This window comes from Nannospalax galili, unplaced genomic scaffold, assembly GCF_000622305.1.
Source record: "Nannospalax galili isolate Female #2095 unplaced genomic scaffold, S.galili_v1.0 scaffold617, whole genome shotgun sequence".
NCBI classification, from domain to species: Eukaryota; Metazoa; Chordata; class Mammalia; order Rodentia; family Spalacidae; genus Nannospalax; species Nannospalax galili.
This window is the reverse complement of record NW_008341872.1, coordinates 2,572,091-2,584,331: the sequence shown is the minus strand read 5'-3', so window position 1 is coordinate 2,584,331 and position 12,241 is coordinate 2,572,091. Positions and strand designations below refer to the sequence as shown.

The 12,241-nt window shown below is 46.8% G+C and overlaps 2 protein-coding genes across 3 annotated transcripts in view; one reads left to right on the top strand and one right to left on the bottom strand.

Annotated features, from left to right (window-relative positions):
* The window catches only part of Rsrc1 (arginine and serine rich coiled-coil 1), a 413,201-nt gene extending 411,024 nt beyond the window's left edge, over nucleotides 1-2,177 (bottom strand). The window contains exon 1 of the mRNA XM_029565584.1: nucleotides 2,061-2,177. The gene's annotated coding sequence lies outside the window, so the exon portion shown is untranslated. The remainder of the gene's footprint in view (nucleotides 1-2,060) is intronic.
* Nucleotides 1,550-10,930, top strand: Shox2 (short stature homeobox 2). Of its 2 annotated transcripts, none has more exons than XM_008837456.2 (5): nucleotides 1,550-2,331; nucleotides 5,195-5,403; nucleotides 7,795-7,852; nucleotides 8,173-8,261; nucleotides 9,776-10,930. In XM_008837456.2, the coding sequence occupies exons 1-5, from the start codon at nucleotides 1,986-1,988 to the stop codon at nucleotides 10,067-10,069; spliced, it is 996 nt and encodes a 331-aa protein (XP_008835678.1). In that variant the 5' UTR covers nucleotides 1,550-1,985; the 3' UTR covers nucleotides 10,070-10,930. The 2 variants fall into 2 exon arrangements, with proteins under 2 accessions (XP_008835678.1, XP_008835679.1); XM_008837457.3 differs by having other exon boundaries at nucleotides 1,553-2,331; nucleotides 9,812-10,930.
* Nucleotides 10,931-12,241: the final 1,311 nt, after the last annotated feature.

Sequence of the window (12,241 nt, the reverse complement as noted above, 5' to 3'; positions counted from 1 at the left end):
GTTAAGTTTGCTTTGATGTTCTAACCAATGAGTGGAAGATACGTATATTAATGGTGTGCGGGTGTTTTTATTTTTACTGAGAATTAGATTCAAGATAATGAAAATATTGTCTTTAACATCAGAAAAATATCAATATTCAAATACTTGAAAAAATGCCCCAAAACTGCACTTAAAAAGGAATATTTGCTTATGCTTTCAAGTAAAAGTAACTTTCTATTTATAACTATTATTTTGTGAGTATATACGGGAATTTGCATAGCCTCAGCTCTCACTGCACGCCTTGGCTTGCAGACTACAGACAAATGGCTCAGGAACATCGATATTCCTTCCACATAAACCATTTCCATAAAAAGGACCCAGAAATATATTTTTAAAATTTTAAATCAGAGAGAGGAATCGAACTTTTTTTGCCTCTAAGAGCCTGTCTTTTTTAACAGACCACGATAAACAAAAACTTAGACGAGGCACAAACAACGTTTTTCGATCTTTTGTTTTTTGAAATTAGAAATCAGGAGGGCAAAACAGAAATCTTCCCAGGATGCTGAAGAGGGGCCCAGTGCAGAGAGTTGTTAGGGGAAAGCGTAAGAGTCCTGAGACCTCAGAGAGGTAAAGAAGTGGAGCTGCGCTTGACCGGGCTGGAAAGAAACACTTTAAAACGGGATCTGTCAGGAAACAGCTGCTCAGGAAACAGTCGGTTAAATCGACCGACCCCTAAAAGCGAAATGTGTCCTCAGAGGAGTCGGCTTTTGACTCCAACACGCGAGTGTGAGTAGTAGGGTGAAATACCCAGAACCGGCTAGAAGCTTGAAGACCCAGGTTCAGCCTGGCTGGAGGTCAGGAAGCTCCTAAAAAGGGGTGCAGGAGTCCCAGACGCGGCAGAGAACCCTCACTGGGGGCAGGCACGTGAAGTAAAGACCTGGTGATGCGGATCGTGGAGCTGCAAGGGCCTCAAGAAGGAAGGGATGCAGGACCAGGATGCTGGGGTGGGGTGCAGGCCCTACAGGCCATAGAGCGCTTACTGCAGGGAAGAGACGAGGGGTCAACAGCGTAGGGCCGAGCTGCTGGGTTGCCTCCGACCCACAGCGAAGCTGGAGTGTCGGCTTCGCGGTGTGAATACACACTGACTTGGATTGCAGCGCACTTGTCAGTTTCCTCTTGGCCCCGCCTCCGAGAAGTCTATCCAGCTCCCCAGTGTTTAACTAAGTCGTGACACCAACGCAAAATCCACGCTTAATTAAATTAATTAGGGATTCTTGTCAATCCTGGATTAATGGCCAAGAGCACAGGCGGCCTTGGCTATCTGAAAACCGGACCGCTGGGGACCGGCCTCCTCTCCCCGCCCCCTTCTGGTCCCCAGCTCTGCCCTCTCACTCCAGCACGCTGGACTCCAGCCTCAATCCTCCTTTCTCTCTCTCTCTCTCTCTCTCTCTCTCTCTCTCTCTCTCTTTCTCTCTCTCTCTCTCTCTCTCTCTCTCTCTCTCTCTCTCCTCCCCACCCCTGGTAGGGGCGCGCCTGCTCCCCGCGAAGGGGCTCCCTCGGAGTTGCAAGGGGAGGTAATTTACTCCGAACAAGGGGCCGCCTTTAGGAAGTATAAATAGTGAGACTTCAAGAGCAGCGTCGCTATCAGATCTGAACTCTCCGCAGGAAGAATTGTCAAAGATCTCAACATTGAACACGCGCGCTCGGGCCGGGAAGCATCAGTTCCCATTTCCCTCCGGCGGCCCCCGCCCCTTCCCTCTTCCTCCTCCCCCTCCTCCTCGTCCTCCTCCTCTTCTTACTTCTTTTTCTCCTTCTACTTCTCCTCTTTCTTCTTTCTTCTCCTCTTTTTTTTTCTTCTTCTTCCTCCTCCTCCCTCTCCTCCCCCACCCCCTGCCCCATTGATGTGTTATTATTGGGGGGGCTGGAGCAGTAAAAAAAGAAGAAGGAAAAAAGAGCGGGGCTCGGCAGGGAGAGGTTGAGCGCGAGGCTGAACCGCGGCTGCAGCGATGGAAGAACTTACTGCGTTCGTCTCCAAGTCTTTTGACCAGAAAGTGAAGGAGAAGAAGGAGGCTATCACGTACCGGGAGGTGCTGGAGAGCGGGCCGCTGCGCGGGGCCAAGGAGCCGGGCTGCGTAGAGCCGGGCCGCGACGACCGCAGCAGCCCGGCAGTCCGGGCGGCCGGCGGAGGCGGCGGCGGAGGAGGAGGCGGAGGCGGAGGCGGAGGAGGCGGAGGAGGTGCAGGAGGAGGAGGAGCAGGCGGAGGAGCTGGAGGAGGGCGCTCTCCCGTCCGGGAGCTGGACATGGGCGCCGCGGAGAGAAGCAGGGAGCCGGGCAGCCCGCGGCTTACGGAGGGTAACGGCCCGACCCCGGCTGCGGTTCCCCTTCCCGCCTTCCAGACTCCTCTCGGGCGGGAGAGGACCCCGAGGCCCAGCGGGGAGGGGGGCGGTAGCGGAGAGGGCCCTGGACCCCAGCTTTGGAAGCTACAGTGATAGTGGAGGGGTGGGTGTCGGACGGTGAGCTCCGTCGTGGGTGGGGTCCTCGAGTGGGCGAGGGCGAGGGGGCTGCGCGCATCCTTTCCCGTTGCTCCCATTGCACCGAAGCGCATTTTTCGCTAGCGGGAGTATGGGGCCGCAGCCCAGCCAGCCCGTGGGCGCCGGGAGACTTGGAAGTTTGAGGGGCCAGGCTGCGAGAGGGGATGCTGGCAAGGGCACACCGGGAGACCAGTTGTGACTAGCTTGTAGTCTCGAGTTTGCGGGAGCCCCTTCCTAGGCCTGAGGGAGAGAGAGAGAGAGAGAAAAGGAGAAAGAGAAGATTCACCCTAGGCTGGCCCTGGCTGTGGAGCTGCCTCTGAGACCCCTGGAACTCTGCAAAGATCCCCAAACGTCCGAATCTTGGGGACCAAACTTCTCATTCTCTTTGAGCTGTTAATGTAGAACGAAGCCAATCAGGCTAAGGTCCAGGCCACGCTGATACTCCCCGTAGAAGCACTGAGGTTTCTATTTAGAGGCTTATTTTGAGATATTTTCTTTACTGCATAGAATCACCCAGTACTTAAGTTGTGTGTGTGTGTGTGTGTGTGTGTGTGTGTCCTTTGGAGTCAGCAAAATGTTAGAAAATGGCTTTATCTAAATGGTGAAGCGTCTTGTATCAATTCAAAGTTAAAAATTAATGTGGCACTTGGTACTGCAGTAACTAGTGTACTGGCATATTTTTCCAATTAAGAAAATATGTGGTATGCGTAGAATCACAAATTTAAGCAAGCAATTAAGTTGTTTATAACACGGTCTGTTCCTGTTTAGGCCATTAAATGGAAAGTTGGGGGCGAAATAGACGTTATATTAAGTCTATTAATCAACTTGAAATTTGGATTTATTTCTCTTTGAAGCCCCCAAACTCAGAGGGGTATCCACTTGTGGGGCTAACAAGAAATAGACAAAGCCTTCCATTCCTTTCACATAATTTGAAGAATATGTTTTCATGTTTAAATTTCACTACAGTATTAGACCAAACATAGTCCTATTAAATCGACCTCTAATGCTTGCTGTAACGGTATCTACTTTCTTCGCGGAGGAAGGACAAACGTCCATAAAACGAACTCTGAGAAGTAAAAATGCAGGTAGCAATTAAGATTGCGGTACAGAATGTCAGACTGGGTTGAGATTTAGTTGTTCATCTTCTCCCAGACCTGGCACCATGTCCTTTGAAAATTAGGAGTGATGAGATAAATATTAAGGGCCCAGGGATAGTCCTCCACCCCCAACTTCAAGGTTCACAGCTCAGGGGTCTGGACTTCCTAGCTCTCCAAGGCAAGGTTCACGTCTGAAGCCCCGATGCGCATAGTTCCAGGGATTGTTGACTTCCGAGCTCAGGGCAAGTATTAATTTCTCTGCAGATTGACACTTCCAGAAATGATTTTTTAACAACCATGTTGATCGGGACCCTGGGCTGGGAAGAATTGCTAACAGCCTGTACTATTTAAACTTAGCTTTGACAGTGAACACCCAAGTCTCCAAGTCAGACGCAGAGGATGAAGGTTAGGTGGACCTTATTGTGATATGGCTCTGATTCTGGCTTTGCTGATCATTGCCCTTTGGCACACAAGAACCTCATCCCTCATCCCTCGGGTGGCTCTGTTTGCTTACACTCGAAGAGCTCCTGTTTTGAAATGGAAGGAAAGGACAGCAAAGTAGCAACGGATGTGTGCAAAGCCACAGCAGAAAAATGCATATTTTATTAAACATCCGAGCTGCTGGATGCATGAAAAGGTTTAGAGCAACCAATAGAAACCGAGCATCAGGAATGTTCTTCTTGAACCTGTTGATCTCTGTGGGTTTAAGCCTTTAGGGTCGAGTCTGCCTTTCCACGAGGGAGGGAGAAGGAGAGGACAGATGTAGCGGTGGGTTTTGCTGACCATCAGAAGCTGGTTTGCAGCGTCTTCCCTTCTGGCCTGGCGTGGGCGGCGAGCCCTCCAGGCCGCCAACATGGCGTGGGCGCCTGTGCTCATTCGACCCGGGTCTAGCAGGGGAGGCAGAGACTGTCAGGCTACCAGTGGAGCCGTCAGTAGGGGTCTGGTCCAAGCCCTGGGGCAATGCAGGGTGCCTGTGAACGCGGCTTTCTGCGCAGCGCAGCACCCGGGTCTGGTTCTCCTGCTGCGACCCTCCAGCGGGCCCAGTTGTTTCTAAATTAGACCAGCAAGTTTGCGGGATGCAAAGGGCCAGCGGTAGGGAAGGTGGCCGAACTGCGGCCAGCTCGCTGAGGATGGCTGGTGTGCAAGGCCAGCAAGTGGGCCATGCCGCGCCCTTTAACAGAGACTGAGCTCTGCGAGAGGCCAGCGCCGCGCGTTTGATTTCCAGCGAGTGCGTGGGAGAGGAGAGAGTGAGTGACAGAGAGGGCCAGGGCTGCATTTGGTGTAAGCGGGAGAGGGGACCTGGATGGTGGGAGAGAGAGCCGAGACCACTGTGGTAAGGGAGGCAGGTGGCCACGTGCCACCTTGCCCCAGAAGGCTACGAAGGCAGGACTTAGAGGGTTTCTGGATCCCCTTCCTCTTTCCAGGTTGAGAGGCTGGACCGCCATGGGGTAGAATCTCTCTCTTCCCTCCAGACAAATCTGGTAACCCGCTTGCGTGTGTGTGTGTGTGTGTGTGTGTGTGTGCGCGCGCGCGCGTGTGCTGGTTTGTGCGCCGACGCACGTGTGGTCCGGTTCGTGCCCTCTCCAGTGAACCCGGAGTTGAAGGATCGCAAAGAGGATGCTAAAGGGATGGAGGACGAAGGCCAGACCAAAATCAAGCAGAGGCGAAGTCGAACCAATTTCACCCTGGAACAACTCAACGAGCTGGAGAGGCTTTTCGATGAGACCCACTATCCAGATGCTTTCATGCGAGAGGAACTGAGCCAGCGACTTGGACTGTCTGAGGCCCGAGTGCAGGTACTGTGAGGAGGCAGAGGTTGGGCCCTGGTAGCTGAGAACTGATGCATCTAGGGTTGGAGGCAGCTTAGGGGATACACAGGGAGACTGCTGCCGAGAAAGTGTCTGCAGTGAAAAGAGGAAGGGAGGGTTATCTTTGCTACAGGTCTGATTTTCTGAAGTAGATGTTGGTCCTGTAGCCCCTTTCACCCCTCAGCCAACATATGTTCCCAGAAGAAGAAAGCTGTGCTGGGCTTGCTCCCAGAGTTTCTATAAACCACACCCCCCCTCGCCTCACGCTGTCTTTAATGTGGTTTAATCCTAATGGGCCTAGTTTTATAAGCTTAAAAAAAATCCCACAGAAAACGTTTTATCTCTGGAAGCCTTAAAAGTTACAAGGAGTATTTTGCTCGCCGGAGTTGGGTTTCCTAGAGAGGGTCTGCTCCTAGGTCTAGATTTGCCAAACGGATATGCCAATTAGGTTTATAGATGTACAGACTATAAAGAAAATTAGCATCTGTTAAGTGCGGAAATTTACAGTGCACTGTTAGCGGATCGATCTCAAACCGAGTGTGAAACAGCTGAGAAAGAATGCATTTGGCCACTCTTTGTTCGTTTGCTTAACCAAGGCCACAAACGAGAACCCATGAAAATTCGATTTTAAGACAATGCACATATCTATTGCACTATTGGCATTTTCTAAATCGGACCTCCAGAAATTGCCATATCCCAGGAAGGCAGAACTGTGGCAGGTTTTTTTCATTTTTGGTTGTTGAGGTGAATGTAAAAGCAAAAGTAGGTTTGGGGGCATCTAAAGGGAGAATTATGACACATACCCTTCCTTCCTGCTTTATGAGGAACAAATTTAAACGTTTCAGATTGTATTTCCGCTCAAATAATAAAATAGGAGAAAATGATGGTCATTATTTGTTTGAACACATGGAGCAGTTTTAGGCTGGAACATCTGCAGCTGTTCCAAAGTATCGCTGTAACAGATACTCCCTGGGTCTCTGGGCGGAGAGACCACCATCTGTAAAGAACTATGTGCAATTCTTTTGGGGCTTCCTTGCATCTTGTAATAGGATCAGGAAGAAAAAAAAAAAGCACTAACGTGGACAGAGAAAAAAATAATAATAGGCTGCCTTGGTCATCACAGCGTCAACCCCAGAGCCTTCCCATTCAAGCCTGTTCTGCTTTGCTTTGCTGAGCTCTCTAGAGGCTCTGGAACCCCTTAAAACCATGATAATTATTGAAGCTATGAGTAATAGTATCTCCATTCCAACTCTTCTAGGAAAAAAAAAAAAAGAGTCAAGAAGCCTCAGGCCATGTGAGTTACACAAAGGATGCCACCCTGGCATGAAATCCACCCTTCTATTATACTCCATAGCGGGACAATTTTTGAAGATTTACACTGACATGCACTTGATTTCAAAAACATAGTAGAAAAAGCTCTGAAGCAATATTTTCCTTTCACGGGTTTTTAAAACACTAATTTGTGAGTCAATCAATATGCTGTGTTATTGGAAATGGGGTAGGTATAAAAAAGCAAACCTTATTTGAATTTTTAAAAATCTGTCTTGCTGCCTGGAAAAGTTGGCAAGTTATTTAAGATTATATCCAGTATCCAGGGGTTACGTGACTCATTCCCCACCCCCCTTTTTTTGTGTGGCATTTTTTTTTTCCCTCTCCTCAGAAGTGAACTTGATCACTGCTCTTTATTTTTTTTTTCCCATACTTTCATTTAAGGTATAGGAGCTATTTTCTGTACTCTTCCCTACTGTCCTAACTGCGGGCAGTGGCTTTTTCTATAGAAGCAAATTAGATTATCATGATAATGGTACAATTATTCTGCTACTGTGTTATACTCTGCTGCACAGAGGAACAGAGAAATTCGAAACTTCTTTGTAGTAAGGCTTTTAGGACACTAATTACCTCTCCCTCACACAAGCCCCCCCCCCAAAAAAAAACTAGAGTCATTATTTGCTTTAGTGCTTGGTTTTCTTCTTTTTTTCCAAGATGAAGCTAATTAATATTACAGAGTATTACTGGTCCATTCTTCTTAGGTCTTAACTAGGCAAACATTTAAACCCATTATCACATTGGTGTCAGATACCAGGGAATGTTCTAGGCCCCTGGGACTCTATAGTGTGGAAAGATGAAACCAGGACTAATAGTAATTTATCAAGGAAAAATTTATCTTACATAGAGTCTAAGAAATCATCCTATTTTTGTACTTCATTTACATTTTTAATTTTGGAAATTGAGGCTTTTTCATATAATGCAACACGTGCTTGTTACATCCTAAGACTTGCCTAAAGCAGCACTTTTTTTCCATTTGTGCTACTGTAATTTAAGATGTTTTAAGTCATAACATAGATGTTTTATGTATATTTTTTCTGTTTTAACTTGTAGGTTTGGTTTCAAAATCGAAGAGCTAAGTGTAGAAAACAGGAGAATCAACTTCATAAAGGTGTGCTTCTCATACCTCTAAAAAGTGCATTTTATTCTAAGTAAAAAAGAAAAGTGTGTGTGGGGGGGTGTTGGTAACAAAGACAAAAAAACAAAACAAAGCCTTAAAAGATGAAGATGGTCCTTGATTTAAAAAACTTCTGAAGATGGTTAATGAAAATCCTAATATTTAGAAGAAAATTACATTATTTGAATTGCAGCACCAATTTAGAAAAATAACAGTTCAGTTGCAATGGAATCTGTTAAATGTTGGTATCACTTGAAACCTTGGAAAACACCAGAAATGTTTACCTTATTGTGTCTTGTCCCCTGTTTTTATAGGTGTCCTCATAGGGGCTGCTAGCCAGTTTGAAGCCTGCAGAGTTGCACCCTATGTCAACGTAGGCGCCCTAAGGATGCCATTTCAGCAGGCAAGTACAGCCTAGCTTCCAGCAGTTTTTAAATGTAAAAAGGCCTGGATGTTTGTTTGGACTGTTGAGCAGCCCCTGTCTCTGAGCCCCAATGTCCATGTAGTTGAAGAATCGATTTCAAGATGATATAGTGGACCTACTCCCCTTTAAAAACCTATACAGTGTCATGGTCTTGAATACTTAGTCCTTTCTGTTTTCATAGGAGCCCCCAAGGAGCCTGAAGGCAGTAACTGGTCCTTTAAAAAATGCATTTACAATCACACTTGGGGAGAGGAAGGAAAGGCCTTTGATTAGGATTTTGTCAAATCAAATACAGAAGCTAGTCCTAAGGTGTTTCTAAGGCAATCCTCTAAATATTCTTTCTAGGTATTTTCTACCTCTTAGTCACATTAAATGTCTCTGGAAGAAGAAAAATAAATACAAGCACTCCCAACTCAGGCTTGTTTTCAAAAAACTGTCCCTTCATCTCTGATAGAGAGGGAAGTCTTGGTCTTCCCAAGACTGCCTGCCCTATCTCTCCAATCCTTTCTTAGCCCTAAAGAAACCTTTAAGGCTACATTTTAAAAGGACAGCCTGCAGCAATGATTTAATCCTGGGAAATCCCAATGTTCTGAACTGGCTGCTTTCTAAGCCTGGGGGCAAAATCCTTTTCCTGCTAGTGCCTGACCTTCCCTTCTTCTGCCCAGACCGAAAGGCTGAAATGTCACGAATTAGCTCTCAGTCACTGGCACCTTGGACTGGGGGGACACCTGGTGATGTCCATCTATTGAGACTTAAGAGTTTGGAAGAGTTGAGTTTATGTGGCATTACAGGATTCTGGCCTCTCAATGCAGGACTTTTGAAATGGGAGGAAATGCATTGGAGAAAGAGGGAGGGCAGAGCTTAAAAAGAAAACTGGCCCTACTCAGAAACTGGCCCTACTCAGAAGGTGGAAATCTTCAGGCCAGCAGAATTGGCCACACTTAGGAAGCTGTTAAGATATTTAGAATCTCAGGTCCCAACCTAGATCTGCTGACTCAGAGTCTACATTTTTACAGGATCCCCAGATAATTCTTATGGCAGGAAAAGTTAGAGACTGAACACGCTATAAGTTCCTAAGTGACAAGAAAAAGTTTTTGTAGTTTGTTTTAGGAGTGTGCCAAGAGGTGTGTGGCAGACCCAGGATAGGAGGTTAACAGTCCTTATCCCCTGTCTCTCTGACAACGATGTTATGTTGAGGTTCTTGGTGTTTTTAAGACTATAGCTAGGTCACCCCCTCATCCACCTAGCTCCTCAGGGGGCCACCACATTCCTGTAGACAGGGGCGTGTAAGGGAATAAGCCCAAGGTGTGAGTTGTTAAAGACCTGGGAGTGGGGGTGGGGCACTACAGTATCCCTGTGGTGCCCTAGATTTAGCAACAGGCCAAGAAAGTCATTCTCCAAATAAGATGTTCCTTCCCTGTCCCGCACCCCAACTCTCCCATAGCCAAGGTGGACGCCGTTAATGCTCTGTTTCTATTCTGTTGTCACCCTAGGATAGTCATTGCAACGTGACGCCCTTGTCCTTTCAGGTTCAGGCGCAGCTGCAGCTGGACAGCGCCGTGGCGCACGCGCACCACCACCTGCATCCGCACCTGGCCGCGCACGCGCCTTACATGATGTTCCCGGCGCCGCCCTTCGGACTGCCGCTTGCCACGCTGGCCGCCGACTCGGCCTCCGCCGCCTCGGTTGTGGCTGCTGCCGCCGCCGCCAAGACCACCAGCAAGAACTCCAGCATCGCGGATCTCAGACTGAAAGCCAAAAAGCACGCGGCCGCCCTGGGTCTGTGACGCCAGCACCAGCGCCTGGGTCGATGCAGCCTCCCGAGCCGCGCTACCCCGCACGCCCTCCGCGTCCCGCAGCTTCTCGGGTACCCGCTTCGGACCTCCAGGCCCGCTCTCTTTCGCCCCGCTCACCGCCCCCTATTTCTCTCTGCATTCTGGACTCACAGGGCCCTACTTCAGGCGGGACCCAGGATCCCACGAGGGCCATCAGCCCATCTGCCCTTGGGCTTAGAATTCGGCTTTTTAGGGTCTGGTTTGGAGAAGTCTGGGTAGAGACTGGACAAAGGAGATCGGGAACAGTGAAATGTGGAGTGCGGCAAAGCTGCGACCTAGAAATAAAATCTTGCTAACAAAGTATGGGCAAAAACAAAAAGAATAGAAAACAAACTAGAGAGAAAAGGAGAAAGGGAACTTGTTTCTTGTTGCTATTTGGCTGGAATCAGAAAGAACGACGGAGCAAAACAATTTTAAAAATTAAAGTATTTTATACGCGTAAAAATATGGAAAAATAACCTGAACGAATCTTGAGAGATTGGGGGGGGTTACCAATTAAAATGTATGTTTTTTTTAATGGGCTAAGAAAGCAAAACAGAAGGAAGAGGTATACTTATTTAAAGAATTAAGATGAAAAAAAGTGCGCAGCTGGGAAGTTCACAGGTTTTGAAACTGACCTTTTTCTGCGAAGTTCACTTTAATACGAGAAATTTGATAAGAGAGGCGGGCCTCCTTTTACGTTGAATCAGATGCTTTGAGTTTAAAAACACCATGTATGGAAGAGCAAGAAGAGGGAAGACAGTATGAGGAGGAGGGAAAAACGATGTTAATACAAAAAAAAAAAAAGCCACAGACAATGATTCTTCTCAGAAATTATAACGGCAGAGCTGTCCAGACTGTTGACAGTAAATTCTGGTTTGCATGTTACTTGTATTCCATTGATGGTGTCCCCCAACTCATGTGTACCCAACTTTCATCCTTAGTATGAAAAGCGTCACGAAATTATATGTACCCACACATGTTTTTGCCCCGCCTTTGATGCTGGGGAGTAAAAAAAAACAGTCGGAAAGGGGGAAAAAAATACACAGATTCTTCCAAGAAGATAGAGGCGAGCAGAAAATGTGGGGAGAGAAAAAAAGAAGACCAAACGAATTCCTGAAGGTACACTGCCCTGCATAGTAGACGCTTAATCAGTTCGCTCCAATCCCCTTTCCTGAGCTCCCTCTTGCTGGTTTCCTGAAGCCCTGTTTGAGGACAATGCTTTATTTGCCCCTCTCTATCCCGTCAAATTCACCTTAAATGACACCCAGCTAGGTACAGGCACTTGGTTTGTGTAAAATATGTTGATAAACACGAACAAAGTTTATTTTGGCTATAATGTGTGAACTGATGGTTGACTTCCAACATTTGCATTTATCTCACAAAGGTGTATCTATTCAAGTACTCTTTTTGTTGTTTATTTCAATTCATGTAGCTATTTAAACGAGGACACCTTGGACTAAGCAACCTGTATGCCAATTCTTTAGAAAGCCTCCTTAGTTTTGTTTTTTCTTTTAATTTACAAGAAAGAGGAAAAGCTCTTCTTACTGAACTTTGGTCTGCAGTTGAGCTTTGTTACTATTTGTTCTCCATGAAAACAAAATTATTTATATTTGCCATATTTTTTCTAGTATATTAAGTTATTTTAAACAAAAGAAGATGCTGTTATCTCATGACGTGTTGTCAGTACAAAATGTTTCAGCTCTACTTCTGTTAAACGTTTTAAATAAGTGCCAAGTTATTAATCGAAGACACTTTGCGATCAGTTGAATGAAAATAGTATTGTTTCATTTGATGAGGTTCGAGTCATCTTTGTTCCTGTTAATATTAAAATATCCGGGATAGTCTTTCCTTTCTCCTTTTTGATGATTGTGTATCCATCTCTCCAATACACCAACTTGGAAAAGTGTTTGCCTCTGCTCCTAAGTGGGGCAGTCAGGGCACTGTGAGAAGGGGGACTCAGTGGATCTCAAGCTGAGCGCAACTCCTCCTATCTTGTGTCAAAAGTACCTAGCATTGACCCCAGGTTATGCTAAGGCAATAAAAAGAACAAACCGGAGCAGAACAGTCTCCTGCTCAGGAGGATTTCTCTTTCATTTTGCTATACTTTCACTCTTGAAGTTTATTTTGGGGGAGCAAGAGAGA

What these genes read in the sequence shown, in the direction of transcription:
- Shox2 (XM_008837456.2), top strand. Translation starts at nt 1,986, where the DNA reads ATGGAAGAACTTACTGCGTTCGTCTCCAAGTCTTTTGACCAGAAAGTG. An exon ending in CAGCCCGCGGCTTACGGAGG is followed by an intron (nt 2,332 to 5,194) that starts GTAACGGCCCGA and finishes TGCCCTCTCCAG; the next exon opens with TGAACCCGGAGTTGAAGGAT. An exon ending in GGAGAATCAACTTCATAAAG is followed by an intron (nt 7,853 to 8,172) that starts GTGTGCTTCTCA and finishes CTGTTTTTATAG; the next exon opens with GTGTCCTCATAGGGGCTGCT.